The sequence below is a fragment of the Bufo gargarizans genome, chromosome 4, assembly GCF_014858855.1.
Source record: "Bufo gargarizans isolate SCDJY-AF-19 chromosome 4, ASM1485885v1, whole genome shotgun sequence".
Lineage (NCBI taxonomy): Eukaryota > Metazoa > Chordata > Amphibia > Anura > Bufonidae > Bufo > Bufo gargarizans.
The window spans coordinates 201544766-201565358 of NC_058083.1; the positions used below are offsets into that span (position 1 = coordinate 201544766).

General features: G+C 42.9%; 1 protein-coding gene across 9 annotated transcripts in view; it reads right to left on the minus strand.

Moving 5' to 3' along the window:
• The window catches only part of TNK2 (tyrosine kinase non receptor 2), a 228482-nt gene that overhangs the window by 43115 nt on the left and 164774 nt on the right, over positions 1 to 20593 (minus strand). For all 9 annotated transcript variants that reach the window (XM_044289991.1, XM_044289992.1, XM_044289993.1 and 6 more), the window contains 2 exons: positions 19645 to 19739; positions 5749 to 5943 (listed from right to left, as the gene is read on the minus strand). In XM_044289991.1, coding sequence (XP_044145926.1) covers positions 5749 to 5943; positions 19645 to 19739 — 290 coding nt within the window. The remainder of the gene's footprint in view (positions 1 to 5748; positions 5944 to 19644; positions 19740 to 20593) is intronic.

Consider the following 20593-nt stretch of genomic DNA (forward strand, 5'->3'; position numbering starts at 1 on the left):
CTCATGGGTATTAGTGGATCAAGGGATACAGAGGACACAGACGATACACCTCTCACAGCGGACAACTTGTCGTTTTCTCTGGGCAGCCTGGCACACATGAGCAACTACATGCTGCAGTGCCTGCGGAACGACTGCCGAGTTGCCCACATGCTAACTAATGCTGATTACTGGGTGGCCACCCTGCTGGATCCCCGCTACAAGAACAACATGCCATCCTTAATTCCGTCACTGAAGCATGATCGAAAGATACACGAGAACAAGCGCACGCTGGTAGACGCACTGCTTATTGCATTCACACCTGACAGCGGGGGCACAGTGGAAGCACAAGGCGAAGGCAGAGGAGGAGGAGGAGGAAGAAGTTGCCAACGCAGCTGCGGCACCGCCAGCACCTCAGAAGGGAGGGTTAGCATGGCCAAAATGTGGAAAAGCTTTGTCACCACGTTACAACAACCAGCACCACCAGCTGATATGGAACGTCTTAGCAGGAGGCAGCATTTCAGCAACATGGTGGAACAGTGCATGTGCACACGCTTACTTGTACTGACTGATGGGTCTGCCCCATTCAACTTCTGGATCTCCAAATTGGGCACATGGCCTGAGCTTGCCCTTTACGCCTTGGAGGTGCTGGCCTGCCCTGCGGCCAGTGTATTGTCCGAACGTGTGTGTAGCACGGCAGGGGGCGTTATCACAGACAAGGGCAGCCACCTGTCCACAGCCAACGTGGACAAGCTCACGTTCATTAAAATGAACCAGGCATGAATCCCACAGGACTTGTCCGTAGCTTGTGTTGAGTAAACAAGTATACTGGCCGTACCTAGCCATTGTTATACTCCAGCACAATTTCTCTTTGAATTCTCTTTTCTATTTCCCAATGTTTTGGGGTCTTCCCAAATTTATAAAAAAAATAAAGGAAAAAATAAATAAATAAATAATAAAATAAATAAATAAAAACTGTGTTGGCTACCTACTCCACTTTGACCTCTGCTTCCTAGTTCAAGATTATTATTTTAAAAATGTTTCTATTCTGTGTTATTTTAAGTCAATTCCCTATCCACATTTGTTTGCAGGGCAACTGTCCTGCTCTTAACCTTTGCAGGTTTCTAGGCCTTACTACGACTATTTTACAGCCATTTTAGTGCACCAAAGTTCAGGTCCCCATTGACTTCAATGAGGTTTGGGTTCAAGTTTGGGTCAAGTTTGGGTCCCAAACCCGAACTTTGACCCGAAGTTTGGCCGAACCTGAACATCCACGGGTCCGCTCATCCCTAGTTACTGATAATACATCCATCTGCATCCATTATGAATGGATACGGTTGTATTATCTTTAACATACCCAAGACGGATCAGTCATAAACTCCATTGAAAGTCAATGGGGGACAGATCCGTTTTCTATTGTGTCAGAGAAAACAGATCCATCCCGATTGAATTGCATTGTGAGTCATGACAGATCTGTTTTGCTCCGCAGAAAGCAAACCGCAGCATGCTCTCCGGTATAAGAACGGAACGGAATGCATTTTGGAGCATTCTGTTCTGTTCATTTACAAAACGGAAGCGACCCTATGACGGATCTCAATATCGAAAAATATGAACGCTAGTGTGAAACTAGCCTTAGATAAGCAGCTGCGGGCTCCTTCTAGAGGCATCACCCTATCAGTAGATTTGTAAATGTGAGTTTGAAGGGGAATCCACAATGGTATTTAATATTTTTTTGCTTGGAGCACTTCTAAATAGGGGTTTATGGCTTAGTGTTTTGCTATAGTAGAAAGTGCCAAATTAGCTGGTATTCAAGGCCTTGAAAGACCTCTGCAGGAAGCTAAGAGAAGCTGGTCTTTGGTGCGGTGACATTGATACTATATAACTATGTCATGTGGGTAACCATTGGGTTTGTGCTTGGTCAAGGCACTATGAGTATGGTCCATCAGAAGCCCCTAATTTAGAATGTTAGGCATAAATTCCTGGAATAAGGCAGTGGCAGTCATTTGTAGGTTATGGACTCGGAGTCTTCTGATGAACAGATTGCATCATGTTTGGGTGCCATGTTATCAAAGTATTCCATCAAGTTCTATTCTGGGGGCTCTACAGCTGAGGATGGGAGGATTTATCTTGTTGAGTTTTGGCTCAATTTGCTGGTGTACCTCCACCTGTAAGTGTGCCCTGTATCTGACTTTTGCTGTGGGTAGTGTGGCATCACGGTTGGTAAATGGAAAAGGCAGCAGGCATGCTATTTTAGAAGAGGTCAATGCTTCCACAGGTTTTGTGACTCTGAGAACAGAACTGTTTTGGGCTACAGCGAGCAGTGAGCTTGCGCTGAAGCAAGAACTTTTAAAAAGTATGGTATATAGTATGCAATAGAGACCACAGAAGGGTAAACATTTGGGCATGCCCCTAGTTTGGTCACAGCTATGTCTTCAGGCCAGGCTGCAAGGGCTCTATTATGTTAGAATATACGTTCCAGGTTAGCTTAGCAGCAGGTGCAGTGCTGGAAGTGTTAGAGACAACAGTCCTGCGCCAGTTCTACCAGCTAGATATTATTACAACCTACTAAATCATCCAAAGGATGAATAATGTGTGACAAAATTTGACACCATAACCAATTAGACAGAAGGCACACATGTACAATCATAACAAATTTTATTAAGTAATACAAATTACAACAACCAAAGACAATTTATAGAAAAATGAATAGCAGCAGTGCAGGCAAAGCGCTGCGACAAGCAGCCCATCCACCAAACCCAGGATATAGAAAATCCAGAATAAGGGAAAATGCAAAAAATTTCAAGTGCCAGACTAGCAGACAACTTTAGGCAATTTATTTTATTTGCTATGGTTTTTTCCTTCATTCTGTTAGTGAGCCTTCTAGAGGTGCTTTATATTCAGCCCTCCTGTTGGCCTATTATGGTGCTGCCACATGTTCAGTGATTTATTTGGGGAGGAGGCTTTCGTATGTATTGGGTATAGTTCAATATTGTCTGCTAGTCTGGCATTTGACATTTTTTGAATTTTCCCTTATTCTGGATTTTCTATATCCTGGGTTTGGTGGATGAGCTGCTTGTCGCAGCGCTTTGCCTGCACTGCTGCTATTCATTTTTATAAATTGTCTATGGTTGTTGTAATTTGCATTACTTAATAAAAATTTGTTATGATTGTACATGTGTGTCTTCTGTCTAATTGGTTATGCAGCTAGATATTATGTAATGGCGCTCACTGAAGGGGTGGTCTTTTATGGTATGATTGTTAACTATTAATATTGTATTTTTAGCCAGCTTTAGTGGCGAACCACATCTAGTCTAACATGTACAAGACCTGGACACTACATTTTGTACCCAGCAGAGGGCACTGCAGGAAAAAAAGTATAAATGTAACAGCTTGGTAACTAAGAATATCCAGCAAAGTGACCCATTTGAAATCAGCTTGGGGCAACTGAAATTTTTAAGAAAGGACTTGATCATGTATGAGTTATATCATCCATTAATACTTTATATAATATAAAATATTTGAAGTAAAATGGAGCAGCTTGCAAACTGTTGTGCAAAAAAGATGGCGTACAAGCAAATCCAAAATTATTAAAGGGGATAAAGCATTGCAGTATACATGCAATAAAAATATTGGGGTACATTTACCAAATGTGTTATTACACCAGTTTTTTGGCATAAAATGTCGCAGTTGATGGTGTGAGGCTGCTGTTAAGCAAAATTTAGCGACATTTGTCTGCCTGCACCATCCAGTGCCACTTTCATAAGTGGAATGAAAACTTGGTTGCGTTTTCCATGGAGATCACTTTTGTGACACATTTATGAAGTGCGACTTTAAAAAAAGTCTCAACGCAGGCGTACTTTTACTGAAATAGGTGCAACCCAATTGCATATGGACCAATTGTATTATTACATTTTCTCTCTGGCAATGCCCCTTATTGTCTATCCTTTTGGTCTGCCTTCTCCTGCTTTCAGGGTGGCCTAACATGATCACTATCTTTCCTTCTCGTCCCCTCAGTGCCGGTATAGTCATCTCATAGTGAAGCTGGCGAAGCTCTCTGGGCTACTCTGTATACAGACATGAAATACTGTAATCCATCCTGGGAGAAGCGGGTGCTTAATGGACTGCTGCCCGCCCACAGAAAGGAAAGTCCTTCACATAAGTGAGTACAATTGTTTTAGAAAGTTTTAAATTCATGGTTTAAACCTTGTGGATCAACCTGGTCCATATGTGTGGCCCACTGGGGCCAAGTGCCAGGATCTCAATCTGAAGTAAGGAATAAATGTCAGAGACCCTACTGAATCCGTACATTTTACATTAGGCAAGAGTAGTTTTCTATTGCTCCATCAGTTAAATGGAACTGGTTTGACTACAAACGTATAGTAAGCTGCTACTTAATTCACAAATTAAAAAAGAGGGTGGAGATTCACCTCTCTGTCAAAGAGCAATGCACATTAGGACACATGGCCATATTATGGATCTGTCTGTAATACAGCTTCCATGGAATTCTATCAGCCCGCACTGTACTCATGTGTGCTCCCAATTTTATGTGGAGGTACAGTATAACATTTTTTTATCTAACAGATTCTGTGTGAATTTGTGCAAAAAAAATAAAGGTTTACCATATCAGGGTCTGTTAGGGTATCCCCCTAACTTATAATGTGGTGGCATATAGCTAGAATAATCCATCACTTAGAGCTGGCGTGGGGAAAAGCAGCAGCCACCGAGGTCACACATAATGATGGCATATTCTAAGATAGGAATACCATGTAAAAGCAGGGGCATCAGACAGCATTACAACGCTTAACACGCACTGCAGAGTGTCTTCAGATGGAGGGGTAACGGACAGCATATGCTAAAATAAGTGATCAATGAAATGGATGATCCAATAATATCTTAGAACTGGTAAAGAAAAGGAGATATGTTTTATCATTCACTTTAGAAAAAAGACGACTGAGGGGAGATCTAATTAATATGTATAAATATATCAGGGGTCAGTACAGAGATCTATCCCATCAGCTATTTATCCCCAGGACTGTGACGAGGGGACATCCTCTGCGTCTGGAGGAAAGAAGGTTTGTACACAAACATAGAAGAGGATTCTTTACGGTAAGAGCAGTGAGACTATGGAACTCTCTGCCTGAGGAGGTGGTGATGGTGAGTACAATAAAGGAATTGACGAGGGGCCTGGATGTATTTCTGGAGTATAAAAATATTACAGGCTATAGCTACTAGAGAGGGGTCTTCCTCTGGATCAACTTGCAGGGATAACAGGCCGAACTGGATGGACAAATGTCTTTTTTCGGCCTTATGTACTATGTTACTATGTTACTATGTAATTGCACTACAATATTTTAGTGAGACTGAGATATAATGAAGGATCACTGTCTCTACCTAATGCCCCCATAACTGTCAGATTATCAAAAGAAATCATTTAAAAATATATAAACTTTTTAACAAAGTTTCTAGTTATGCTTCCTTTATGAAGCACCAACAATTATATCGTCCTTAATAATGTTATGGAACAACGTACGGTAACCGATGTTTGATTTCCACATGGTTGCTAGAACTAATATGAGCTACATCTGGAAAACGCCATACACATACCGTAGGTGCCATACATATGTATAGCACTGGCACAAGGAAGTCATCCCTCTGTTTCTGTTAATTTGCCACCAAATAGAGGTATAAAGAAATAAGTAAATCAGGTCAAACGGACAGGCATGGTCAGCTGCATGTTACAAATTATTCATATTTCTGGAAAGGTTTCCTTACTCGTCAATCCGGTCAGGGAAGCCCCAGCAATGAGCAGGCACAGTGTCTCCATGACCTGTGTGGATGAAGCTGTTCTTTAGAGGTCGACTAATATCATGAGCAGACAGTCCGGCTACAGATGTCACTGCGTTCCGTGGAAACTGACCAACTTTCAACGTTCGTTTGTTCTGACCTCTCCACCAATAATTCTCAGCCCTGTGGGAAGACAAATGCCATGAGACAAGCAAAGCTGGGTAACGTAATATATCCTCAAGCGAGGCCCCGAGCCAACCGAATATCACAGCTGAAATACACACTGTTCAGCCTTCTCTCATTTGGAGACCTAAATATATGGATCAGAAAAGCGCAATCAAGGTTTTTACCAGCAGTGGTCCTAAAACCTCCAGCAATTCAGGCTCACACTTCTGGAGTGATTACGTGTTCAGTTTGTGCGATTAACTCTTTGCCCAATTAACACGTGGGTACACGCATAGTAAAGAGTGAGTCAGCCCTTCTTCCTGTCATCCCCACAGACACGCACAGACAGAGTACTACTCCTGAAAGCTGTCACAAGCACTGCTTGCTGGCTCCTATGGAATTCCACACATCCCTTACTAATTATCTGGCTGAAATTGAGTGGCCACGGGCAAGACATGACAGGTATCCACTTCCGAAAAGGTTTATACTTTCCAGAAGAACGGAAATGAAGCCCCCACCTGTGTAGTAGAGTATTACACAGTAGTATTACTCCTACACACCTTGTCAGGTACAAAGTTGCACGCAACTCTACTCAGAGTACACAATGAGTTCAGTTTAAGAGAGTCTGTAAAAAGTCAAGCAAAATCACTCCACTTACTAATCAGTTTCTCAATAATGGCAAAAATGTCACCAGACAAGGTTGGGGAGAAGTAGTAGTGCATGTAGTGAATGCAGAATGGAGGTGAGGAGTGAGGCACGTATTCATTCATAGGAATCTATTGGATATTACAGATTAATGACAATAATACACACATGACAACGCTATGACCAGCACACACACTGTACCTGTGACTTCTCTGCGCAGTCCATTCCACAATCTCACGTTAATAACATGTAGCAGCATTTCACTATAACGTCAGTATTAAGGTTACTTACGGAGTCTAAGAAGCAATGTCCCCTGTCCTCTTCCACCTCTCCCCCTTCACTTGTAACCCATCCCTTCTGTGAAGATCAGCTCACCTGCCCCCGCTGTGTAGCTGCCAGCAGGAATGGGAGCAGTGTGTGGGTGTGTAAGAGTGTATCTAAGTTGCAGCACGCCATTGGTACACAGGCAGGGTCAAAGGAAATGAGTGCATTTAAGTTCGTTGATCTGCATTTAACCCATTCCTTGGCAGGGACACTGCTTTAGTCATACGAATGCTTCACTACAAGCAGAGACATCCTGGCTGTTATGAACAGAGAAAAGTGACTTGCAAAGTGGTGATGGAAGATAGGTAACGCAATCTGCTGAATTATCACTGCACATTGCTCCTGTGTTACAAGAGGCCTCACCTTAACCATTTGTCACACAAACCTGAAATAATAATATCAAGCCACACATTTCATATTGGATTATATTCTAAGTCCTTTCCCCTGTAAAACCAGTAGCCTCCACAGCCACACACTGTATACGTCAAAGACACTTCAATTCTGCTGTCTTTTAGAGAAACCCAGCTTTAGACATTAGTCTAAAGTTGATCAAAACAGAATTTTTTTACCAAAACGATAATTTGTCAGGTAAAACTTTACAACAAATGATCGTTAAAGCCTACCGATGACAGACAATCATCATCTGAAATGATCTTTCATGAGTGAAAGATCTTTGAAAGAAGCTTCCCAGAAAGATGTTTCATTCACCATCCGGTTTCATTGAACATGTATGGGCAGTTTAAATAACTGCAATGTCCAGTATGGAGTAAAGTATGTATGGCCGTGTCTGTCTCCAGACAGGGGCGGACTGGGAACTTAAAGTGGCCCTGGAAAAAATAACTGTGGCCCCATTTTGTAGGCAGGTCCAAAGGTGGGGCAACACAAGTAGGTGGGGTCAACAATACCATGGTGCAAAATACCATCCCAAAAGAACCAAATAACACAGTGTAGCACAATATACTGCCACAAAACCTGTCCCTCTGTGGTGGCCATCAATAGCTGCCATCTTCTGTCCTCCTCTTCCTCCAGTCGTCTATGGAGCAGGGGATTCAGGAAGGGAGGTTGAATTCTGGAGGGCATGTGTCGTCGCTGGCTGGGTACATGAGTACCTGATTCTCACAGCATTAATTACTGTTGAGAGCTCTTTATGTATCCAGTCTGTGGCAGAAAGGAGGACTTGGGTGGCCCACTGGGGCATCAGCCCACCAGGAAACTTCCCTGTAGGGTCTATGGACAATTCGCCCCTGTCTCCAGATCATTGGTTGTTCAACTGCTGTTCAACCATCTTCTCTAATATGTATGGCCGCTTCCGTTTTTTGCCCTCTGTATACGGACGTGTACGAAAACATTCATTTCAATGGATCCGCAAAAAAAAAAACAGAAAAATGAAGGTACTCCGTATGCCTTCCGTTTTTGTATTTCCATTTTTCCTTTCCATTCGAAGATAGAACATGTCCTATTATTGTCCGCATAACGGACAAGTATAGTACTCTTCTATCAGGGGCCAACTGTTCCGTTCCGCAAAAAATGGAATGCACACGGACGTCATCCGTATTTTTTGAGGACTGCAAAATACTGAAAAAGCCATACTGTCGTGTGCAAGAGGCCTAATAGGACATGTTCTATCTTTGATTGGAACTGAAAAACGGAAATACAGAAAAGGAAGGCATACACAGTACCTTCCGTTTTTTGTGCGGATCCATTGAAATGAATGGTTATGTATACAGTACGTATACAGAATGCAAAATAAAACGGGAAAAAACTTTTGTGTGCAAGAGGCCTAACGACAAGTATAGTACTGTTCTATCAGGGGGCCAGCTGTTCTGTTGAACAAAAAATTGAATGCACACGGATGTCATCCGTATTTTTAGTGGACCGCAAAATACTGAAAAAGCCATATGGATGTGTGCAAGAGGCCAAAATCAATTAGTAATAGTAAAGTGGCCATTTGTAAAAATGCTTCCCCTCATCATTGAGCATAATAAAGTTTATGTTCTGCTTTCTGCTTATTTTTTATTTTTTTTGCGGTTTTCCATATAGGAAAGTTGTATAGTAGAAAGTATTGAGCATTTTCATCCCCCCCATATGTACTTTTCCTTGTTGAAAATGTATTGAATGAAATGGCCGGGCTACATTCTGACTTTTGTTGCTCAACCGTTGTGTTACTGTTGGAGTTGCATTACTTTTTGTGTTACTTTGCCATTAAGTAGAATAACTTTAGTTGTGTAATGACCTGCATTGCACAACGGCTTCATCTCATTTCAATTGCAAGACTACTATAGCAGAGCCCTGACCTCACCATTAGGTCCTGCTCATGCTTGTATTTGGATGCAATTTTTTTTGTAGCCAAAGCTGGGAATGGATCTCAAAAAAGAGATCTTTTTCAACTATACCTCTCTTCCTTGTGGACTATAGTCCTTGGCAAGAAAACACTCATCTGGGAAAAACTGCATTCTTTTCTGTCCACACGGGATGGATATGCTGCTGATTTGCACGTGGCAAATCTGCAGTTTTGCAACATCAGCAAATAAGATGAGAATTTAAGATGTGCAGTCCACAAGCTGCGGAAAAAAACTGTGTCACGGCCGTTCCCGCAACAGGTGGCAGGAGAGTGGTAAGACTGGCAACACATGGTTTCATCTGACATGTTTTCCGTTTGCATAAAATGACGTCTGTGTTGTTTCTGGTGCTTGCCACACCTTCTTTCCTCAGGTGTGGCTATTAGGGTCATTTAACCTTCTCTATTCATAGTTGCTTCTCCCACAATGCTGTGCGGTTTATAGCTTCTGTTTGGACCTTTAGATAGTTTGTGGTTGGATCTCGGCTGAGTTCCTGGTGCTTCCATTGCTCCTTTTAAGTTAAGTCGTTCCTCTCCCTTTTGTATTTTGTTTGGGGTCTGTGTGTTGCATTTCACTATTGTTTGTATTAGGCCTGAAGGAGACTCCTGTTCGTCCTTCCTTTTAGAGGAACAGGTAGTCTGGTCCCTGCCATTAGTACCAGGGTCCTGTAAGGCTTGATAGGACTCTAGGTATTCCTTCTTTGAACTCACCTACCTTTGGGGACTGTTCATACTTGTAGTCAGTCAGAATTTTGGTTAAGGATTTCACTAGAAGGTGTCCAATTTCCTTCCCTAGTTCTCAGGCCTGATTCCTGTCGCCCTCCCCTTCCCTCCTATGATCGGTGTGGTGTTTCCCTCACACACCAAAGCGTGACATTATAAACCGCCATTTTTTTTGTTTGTTTGTGTGCAGCCATGGATCCTATTGCTGCACTGGCAGGTCACCTGCAAGGGCTATCTTTGGAGGTAGCTGACCTCCGCACGACCGTCTTGCAGATGCAGAGATCACAGGCTGTTGGTCCTGGTGGTAGCGGTGGAGACCAGGCCTATCTGGAGCCTAAAATTGCCCTCCTGGACAGATTTTCTGGGGGACGTGATAATTTCATTTTGTTTAGGGAGGTGTGCAAGCTGTATTTTAGGCTATGTCCACACTCATCTGGGGATGAGAAACAGCGAGTTGGTGAGGTTATTTCCTTGCTTAAGGAGTCTCTTCGGTCAGTAGATGAATTTTTCGAAGCTTTGGGTGTTATCTATGATGATTCGGATCGGACCTCTCTAGCCGAAACCAAGCTGAGTGGCCTTCGTCGGTGTGATCGTTCCACTGAGATTTATTGTTTTGAGTTTAGGAGGTGGGCTACAGATACGAAGTGGAACAATCCTGCCCTCCGTAGCCAGTTTTGTCAAGGATTATCAGAGAGGCTGAAGGACGCTTTGGTCTTTAATGAAACCCCAGTGTCTCTGGAGGCTGCTATGTCTCTTGCTATACGCATTGATAGACGCCTGAGAGATCTAGGGCCCCCCACTCTCAGGATGTACTATCACATGTTGTATCGTCCTCCTCTGACACTTTGGGTGAAGCTACTCCTGGGGACGAACCCATGCCATTAGGGGGAGCTACTCCTGGACCCGCTTTTAAGCATACTGATAATAGGAAGAGAGTGTGTTTTTTCTGCGAACAGAAGGGACATTTTATCAGAGTATGTCCATAAGTTCAACTGCAAAAAGAAAAAAGAGGGATTTTTAATTCCCATTTGACTCTTGGAAAGGCGAGAGGAGAGTCAGAAAATATGCATTTGTCTTTGACTGATAGTACCCAATTTCTCCTGACTGCTGAGGTGACGCTAAAGTAAAAAACTGTGGGGATTGAGGTGTTTATCGACAGCGGGCTGGGGTGAACCAGATTGATGCTCAGTTTGTCCGTATGCACGGGTTGTCTCCGAGTACATTAGAAAAAAAAAAAACATTTCAGTTTTTGCTATTGATTCTGCACCTCTAACTCAGAAGTGTTTATCAAGTGGTGCATGATATCAGATTAAGAGTGGTTGACTTTCATCAAGAATTTATCTTGTGTTTTGTGTTGGAGGATCTGCCTTCTCCAGTGGTTCTGGGTTTACCGTGGTTAAGCATGCACAAGCTAGACAGATTTTGGATTGGGGTAATTATTGCATTGACAATTGTTTGAATACAATTGTCTGTTTTAACTACTAAGACATTACCTTCTTTTATATCTCGATTTCGCCAATGTATTTTCTGAGAGTGGATGCCAGGATTTACCTGTGTATCGGTAATATGATTGTCCTATCAAACTTATTCCCGGAGCTAAGTTGCCAAAATTGTAGTTCTTCAGGGACAAAAGGTATATCGTCGGGGCGTCTGGAGCAGTGGCAGCGCTCCCGCACGTATATTAAGGCAGTGGCAACTAATGTGTCTATGTGTCAATTCTTTATAGCGCTTCAACCCTGCCCATCTGATTAATTAACCTATGGTTGCAGAGTGAGCGCTCTATTGACCACTCCCACTCACTTGTCATACCGTCCTGAGCGAATGCGTGCAATTCTTGGGCCACTATACTCAGTTGTGCCCAGTCAGCGGCGCCTCGCTCGCAACCGGAAGGGACATCAGTGGTAGGAGTGTTAGTTGTTATGGGGATCTAGCACAGCGTCCCCGGCAGGTACTTGCAGGGTAAACTCTTTATGTACATGTGTCCACGGAAGCAAATATAATCGATCAACGATCATATATTTAAAGTCTGCTAGGTGGGCGCATGTATTTTTTTAATTCCCTCCTGGCCGACTGCTCCTCAGGGATTGAATTCTATGTCTGCTAGGGAGGCTGTAAAACATCAGTGTCCACCTAGCAGATGATCTCTAAGTATCACCGATCGCTACACATTTGTTTAGAGGAATAAACACACACGGACTTTGTGCCCTGCAAGGACCTGCATATATCTGTGTGTGAATATCTTTACTCTAATGTACTCTTTATAGATAAGATCATATATGTGTCGGCCAGGAGGGAATTAAAAAATACATGCGCCTACCTAGCAGACTTTAAATATATGATCGTTGATCGATTATATTTGCTTCCGTGGACACATGTACATAAAGAGTTTACCCTGCAAGGACCTGCCGGGGACGCGGTGCTAGATCCCCATAATAACTAACACGCCTACCACTGATGTCACTTCCGGTTGCGAGCAAGGCGCATTCGCTCAGGACGGTATGACAAGTGAGTGGGAGGGGTCAATAGAGCGCTCACTCTGCAACCATAGTTTAATTAGTCAGATGGGCAGGGTTGAAGCGTTATAAAAAATGGACACATAGACACATTAGTTGCCACTGCCTTAATATACGTGCGGGAGCGCTGCCACTGCACCAGACGCCCCGACGATATACCTTTTGTCCCTGAAGAACCACAATTCTTTGTGGTGAAACGCGTCGGACATTTGCACTTTAGGAAGGACTATTTGTCAGGGCTTGACAGTAATAGACCCAAGGTTCCAGCGGCTGGGGGTCGCCCTTTTCAGGGCGGGTGCCCGGAATACAGCCTGTTAGGGTTCTCCCAGCTCTCCTGAATTAGCTTATATAGGGAAAGAACCTAGGCCGAGCATCCCCCATCAAGATAAGCTTAAGCGCCCCCCTCTGACAAACTACCGCTTGACATATATGGGACTAGAGCTGCCAGTTATACCTTCCAGTAAAGCAGTGCACCTACAGCATTGTTTTAATTCAGAGTCTCAATATCTTAAAAACAAAATTAAATAAATGTTATGTTTTAAATAACTACAATAAGGTACACTCAGTTCTACAGTGATATTTTAGGACACCTCTGAGTAATTATACACTGGGCCACGACTACCTAACCTCTGACCCTTAGTACATGTCTGGATTTCCGTGAACTCAATCGGATTACTGTCCGTGATCCTTACCCTCTTCCTTTAAATCCCGATTTGTTTAACCAGATTGTAGGTGCCAAGGTGTGCTCCAAGTTGGACTTAAGGGGGACATATAATCTGGTTAGGATCAAGGAAGGGGTGAATGGAAAACGGCTTTTAATACTCCTGAGGGGCACTTTGAGAACCTGGTAATGCCTTTTGGGTTGACCAATGCTCTTGCGGTTTTCCTGCCTTTTGTGAATTACAGTTTTCATCACCTTGTGGGGAGGTTTGTAGTCGTGTATTTTGTTGACTTTCTAATGTATTTTCCAGACGTGGAAATATATCAGGATCACATTAGACAGTGTTACAGATCCTAAGAAATAATACATTTTACTCAAAATTAGAGAAGTGTGTTTTTGCTGTACACGAGGTGCAGTTTTTGGGCTACCAGCTGTCATCTTCAGCTTTTCAAATGGATACAGAGAAAGTCAGTGCAGTATTGGACTGGGTTCGACCCGAAAATCTAAATGCTCTTATGCCGTTTTTGTGGTTCACCAACTATTACCGAAAATGTATTCAGAAGTATTCAACAATAGTAAAAACCTTAACTGACATGACTAAGAAAGGGACAGATGTTTCAGTGTGGTCTGATTCGGTGATGCGAGCATTTTCTGCGATTAAGGAATGCTTCTCTACTGCCCCTATATTGGTGCAGCCGGATGTATCACAACCTTTCATTGTGGATATGGACGTGTCCGAGGTGGGGGTAGGAGCAGTTTTATCGCAGGGCCCATCACCTGGTAAATAGCGTCTATGTGCCTTTTTCTCTAAAAAAAACCTCTTGTCCGCAGAGAGAAATTATGATGTGGGGAACAGAGAGTTACTGGCCACTAAGTTGGCTTTTAAGGAATCGTGTCATTGGTTGGAAGGGGAGATTTAGCTGATCAAGGTGTTCACAGATCACAAAAACCTGGCTTAGGGCTCTTTCACACTTGCCTTGTCCGGATCCGTCGTGTACTCCATTTGCCGGAATTACACGCCGGATCCGGAAAAACGCAAGTGAACTGAAAGCATTTGAAGACGGATCCGTCTTCAAAATGCGTTCAGTGTTACTATGGCAGCCAGGACGCTATTAAAGTCCTGGTTGCCATAGTAGTAGTGGGGAGCGGGGGAGCAGTATACTTACCATCCGTGTGGCTCCCGGGGCGCTCCAGAATGACGTCAGAGCGCCCCATGCGTATGGATGACGTGCCATGCGATCACGTCATCCATGTGCGTGGGGCGCCCTGACGTCACTCTGAAGCGCCCCAGGAGCCACACGGACGGTAAGTATACTGCTCCCCCGCTCCCCACTACACTTTACCATGGCTGCCAGGACTTTAGCGTCCCAGCAGCCATGGTAACCATTCAGAAAAAGCTAAACGTCGGATCCGGCAATACGCTGAAACGACGTTTAGCTTAAGGCCGGATCCGGATTAATGCCTTTCAATGGGCCTTAATTCCGGATCCGGCTTTGCGGCAAGTGTTCAGGATTTTTGGCCTGAGCAAAAAGCGCAGCATGCTGCAGTATTTTCTCCGGCCAAAAAACGTTCCGGTCCTGAACTGAAGACATCCTGATGCATCCTGAACGGATTTCTCTCCATTCAGAATGCATGGGGATAATCCTGATCAGGATTCTTCCGGCATAGAGCCCCGACGACGGAACTCTATGCCGGAAGAAAAGAACGCAAGTGTGAAAGAGCCCTTACCTGGAGTCGGCTAAACGATTCAACCCGAGGCAGACCAGATGGTCTTTGTTTTTCACCAGATTCAATTTCACTGTCACCTATCGTCCTGGGGTTAAGAACGTCAAGGCAGATGCCTTGTCACGTAGTTTTCCTGGAGGTGGTGATTTTGAAAATCCGAGTCCTATACCTGCTCTTTACCCCGACCTAGAGGTGAAGGTGTTAGAGACCCAGGGAGACGCACCAGATTCTTGTCCCTCTGCTAAACTGTTTGTGCCATCGGAATTGCGTCACAAGGTGTTTGAGGAACATCACTGTACGGTTCTTACGGGACACCCTGGGAGCAGATCCACTGCTGACCTCATCTCTCGTAGATTCTGGTGGCCGGGGTTGCGTAAGTGTGTTGAGGACTATGTGTCAGCCTGTTATACCTGTGCACGCGCTAAGGTGACACATACTCGGCCTTCCGGATCTCTACTTCCGTTGCCCATCCCTTCCTGACCATGGACTCGCTTAGTCATGGATTTTATCACTGATCTACCTAATTCTTGATGAAAAACAGTTATTCTGGTGTTAGTTGATCGCTTTAGTAAAAAGGTGCACTTTATAGCGTTGCCGGCCCTACCTAATGGTAAAACACTTGCATAAGTGTTTGTTGACAACATTGTGAAACTCCATGGCATTCCCTCTGACATGATCTCGGATCAGGGGACTCGGAATACAACTGTCCTTTTCTTCGGCTTTTCATCCTCAGTCGAACGGACAGACGGAGAGCACTAATCAGAGTCTGGAGACTTACTTGAGATGTTATGTCCTGAGAACCAGGAGGAGTGGTCTTCGTTTTTGTCTTTGGCAGAGTTAGCCATAAATAATCGCAGACAGGAATCCACTGGGAAGTCGCCATTTTTGGGAGCATATGGGTTTCACCCGCAGTTTGGCACATTTTCTGGTTCAGATACTTCTGGTATCCCTGAGGAGGAACGTTTTTCGTCATCATTGTCATCTATATGGCTGAAAATTCAAGATAACTTGATGAATATGGGCAACAAGTATAAACCTGTGGCTGACAGGAAACATATGAAAGGTCCGGACCTAAGAGTGGGTGATTCTGTGTGACTGTCCACAAGAAACAATAAATTGAAGGTACCTTTTTGGAAGTTGGGTCAAAGATTTATTGGTCCATATAAGAGCACTGCCATTATTAATCCTGTAGCTTTTCATCTTGAACTCCCTCAGGCCCTGAAAATTCATAATGTGTTTCATAAATCTTTGTTGATGTTGAACCTTTGGAGCCGTCTTCCTTGCCACCCGCTCCTGTCATGGTGGACGGTAGTTTGGAATTTCAGATTGCCAAGATAATTGACTCTCAAGTTCTCCGTAGATCTCTTCAGTATCTTGTTCACTGGAAGGGTTATGGACCAGAGAAGAGGATGTGGGTACCGGCATCTGACGTGAATGCCAGTCGTTTGGTGAAAGCTTTTCACAGGGCTTACCCGGATAAGGTCGGTCCTGGGTGTCACATTAATCTGACATATTTTCAGTTTGGATCAAATGGTGTCTGTGTTGTTTCTGGTGCTTGCCACACCTTTTTTCCCAGGTGTGGCTATTACGGTAATTTAATCTTCTCTATTCATAGTTGCTTCTCCCACAATGCTGTGTGGTTTATTGCTTCTGTTTGGACCTTTAGATAGTTTGTGGTTGGATCTCGGCTGAGTTCCTGGTGCTTCCATTGCTCCTTCGAAGTTAAGTCTTTCCTTTCCCTTTTGTATTTTGTTTGGGTTCTATGGGTTGTATTTCCCTATTGTTTGTATTAGGCCTGATGGAGACTCCTGTTCGTCCTTCCTTTTGGAGAAACAGGCAGTCACGTCCCTGCCATTAGGGTCCTATAGGGCTTGATACGACTCTAGGTATTCATGTGTATGAACTCACCTTCCTTTGGGGTCTGTTCATACTGGTAGTCAGTCATGATTTTGGTTAGGGTTTTCACTAGGAGGTGTCCATTTTCCTTCCCTAGTTCTCAGGTCTGATTCCCTGTTCCCCCCTTCCCTCCTATGCTCGGTGTGGTGTTTCCCTCCCATACTGAAGCGTGACAAACTGCAGTATTGTCATGTGGTGTGGATTTCAAATTGATAGCATGTCAGCTTATGCTGCAGATAACCATGCTGATTTCATCCTTTACAATACAAAGGATGAAATCCATGGTTTATCAGCAGCAAAATCTTCAACAAATTCACAGTGGAATTTACGCCACCTCATACCCAACTAGCCATTTTGGTGCCTTTGGCGCTTGGCTGCTTTTATAACTCCAGCCACCATTCAAGATGGATATTCTGATCTCAGTCGTTGAATGTCTCAGAGTGGAATACCCCTTTAATGTTTGAATTATTGTGACATTTGTACTATACTCATTATACAGAAAGATCAGCCATGTGCCAAGCCTTCTACATGACTACACATGGTCACACACAGATATCAAGAAGCTGTGACCTTATGGACACACACCCTACTTGAATTATACACCACTGAACAACAAATGTTCTGTCCTGAAAAAGTAACACTACGCAGCTATCAGTTATATTACAAGGATGTAAATGAAAGGGTTAAAATCCATGCAGATTCCTCTCTGGCCTGGTTGTAGCAATCAGTCTACTCAGCCTGTTTCTGACGCCTGGGCACAATTACGAGGTGTGGTTGTGATGGGCGCTCCCCCGTGACTCACTTTCAGCTCTCCACCCAGATCTGATAACCTACCAACAGGGTGAGTCAGTGGTATACTTACTCACTGTGTAACCCCTGATTTTCCAATGTGTTAGCAAAATGACAAGCTGTTAATTGCCGATATAATGCATACTGGCACATATTCATCCTGACATAGGCTACAAGATCTGCTTAAAATTTTTTTATTTTTTTTTGTAAAAAAATTCAGTGCACTGGATGTGGTGTAAAACATTACAATTTATACCAAACTGACCAACTGCATTAGGAAGTACACCTGGAGATGCTACATTTTAACCTGATAAGGACAGAGCCAATTTTCGTGTTTGCGTTTTAGTTTTTTCCACCCCGTCTTCCAAGACCCATAACTTTTTTACTTTTCAATATATATATACAGCCTTAAAAGGGCTTTATTTTATGGGAACTCTTGTATTTTTAATAGCACCATTTATTTCACTATATCTTGTATTGAAAAAAAATTATTTGTCGAGTGAAATGTCAAACAAAAGGTTATCCACCATGGTTTTTTGGGTCTTGTTTTTATGATGGTCATTATAAGCCAAGAGTGATATGACAAGCTTATTCTGTGGGTCAGCACAATTATGGTGATTTATACAGTTTTACGACTGTACGGTTTCACTTCTTTGCATAGCCATATTTGGACGGCCATAACTTTTTTATGTTTTTGTCTACAGAGTTGTGTGGGGGACTTTTTGCGAGATAAGCTCCAATTTTTATTGGTACCATTTTGAGGTAAAACTTTTTGATCACTTTTTATAAAAAAAAAATTGAGGGGCAAAATGACAAAAAAAATGGCAAATATCAAATTTTTATTCATTTTTTTCTGTTACAGCACTCACCACTCAGGAAAAATATTTTGATATTTTAAAGGAAATGTGTCACCATTTTTTTTTCTGCCAGTTAAAACCAGATACGAACACATTTATTTTTTCTAATCTGCTTTTATTTTCTAACGTAGTTATGGGGCGGCCATGTTCCCTGAGCTGTTCTTAACAGCAATTAGAAAGCAGAGATATGTATTATCTTTATTTTTTATTGTTAATTTATATGTAAAATTGGGAAATGGGGTGTGATGTGAATGTTTTAGATATTTTTTAAACATTTTTAATGCAATTTTTTGTCACCTTAGGGTACTTGTACATTTGATCTTCTGATCACTTGTATCAGAGACTGCAATAGAATACTATTGCAGTCTATGGGATTATGACAGGCTGCCTGTGATGCCATGCCTCAAGCTCGGCTTCACAGGCAGCTCAATATGACAGTGCTGGGAGCCTTCACAGGGCACCAGGCAGTTGTCTAACCAGGGTTGCTATTGACCATGGCACCTGAATGGTTTAAATCACCAGGATTGCCATTTTTACCGATCTTATACAGCCGTCACCAGCCGTGTATGGAGTGGGATCAGGGTACCAAGAGGTTAATACTGTCAATGGCAGAAAATAATTTACTACTTTTCCTCTGTACAGGGTAGGATACATCTACTTGGACAGAAAAAAAAAGTGGAAAATCTGCAGTGATATAGTAACAGCAATGTGGATGAGGTTTTAAGATATCCAAAAGCTGTGATATCCGTAAATTGACATGCGGTGTGCATATTATATCTGCAGCATTTCAATTCTTTCTGCAGATTTTCACATTGTATTTCACCCTTTGCCATGCAATAAACGGATTCTATCCATCCTGTGTACGCATACTCTAAGCCATTTACTGCTGGCAAGGTATTCCTCTGAGATTCCAATCACCTGCTTTGTACTGGCAGTTGATTTTTCATTTCCACATCTGCTTATTTATATGAAACTCCACTTTTTCTGGTTTTAACCCAGTCAGTCACAGATGGAGGAATATTTCAAAGAAACAAACCAGACTGTAGTTGTTGTATTTCCCTGTCAGAACCTGCCTAGTTACTATGGACTCACTTTGCACTAGTTTTCACGCTATCTATGTCACTAAAAACATCCTGAGGCTATGTCATCAATAAATATAACTTGGACATTACGCAAAGTTATCATATGAATTACAATATGTCCTGATTTCAATGCACTATATGTTCCCTGGTAGGGAGAAAATGGTACCTGCCCTCGATGACAGTTATGACATCATCCATCTGAATGTGCAGCTTGTCTGGCTCTTGGAAATCCTGCAGGGCTCTCATATCTGTTGGCTGAGCCTGTGATACAGAGAATAAATCATTTGTCATTTTTCAATGTAACATATATTGAGTCTATATGATTTCAACCTAAAAATCAGGCAGGGACTGGCTTACAGGGGGAAGCGAGAAGCGTCTTATTATTTGATCTTTTTTGTTGTTATCTGATATGTATAATGTTTCTACCTGGGGTACTTTCATGGAGTTACCATTTACCTGGGGGTTATTGTTTTGTTGTTTCTGTATGGTTATCTTTAATTTCCATTCTTATCATCAGGGCTGGTTTCATTATGTAGTTATTATTTTTATTTATGGGCAAGTACTAAGCTTTATTCATATCAGCTTATGCCAAGTGCTGCCCTCCATCATTAATTTCCTTCCCCCTATATTATGCTTAAGTTACTGTATAGGCTACTGTATTTGAGTAATGCACAGTATAGCACATTCCGATCATGTGGGATCATTATTTATACCTACGGCTCTCCCGGCGGGCATCTCCGCTGTGAGTTACAAGCATGGAACGCACGTTGGAACGCATAGAGTTCCGGTCATGTGAGCGGGTCGCTTCCGGTTTTCGCAGCCTGTATGCGGCCTGCTCCTGACATGCTTTCTAATTCGGCGTTCCCGGCTATATTAAGCATCTTTATTTATAGGCATCTCTGTGTGATGTAGGTTTAACAGTATTTTTACCATATTTTATGGATGGCTCGTCCTGGCTAACATTTATCACTTGGGTGGGAGGGTTTATTTAGGTTGGCCGCGCATTCTCCTGCCTCTCTTTGAAACACTGCCCGATCTCTCCCCCCCAAACAGGTATTTAAACCACTGTGTGTATTCCATATTCAGCTGCTGCCTGGCTCAAAGGATACCCCCAT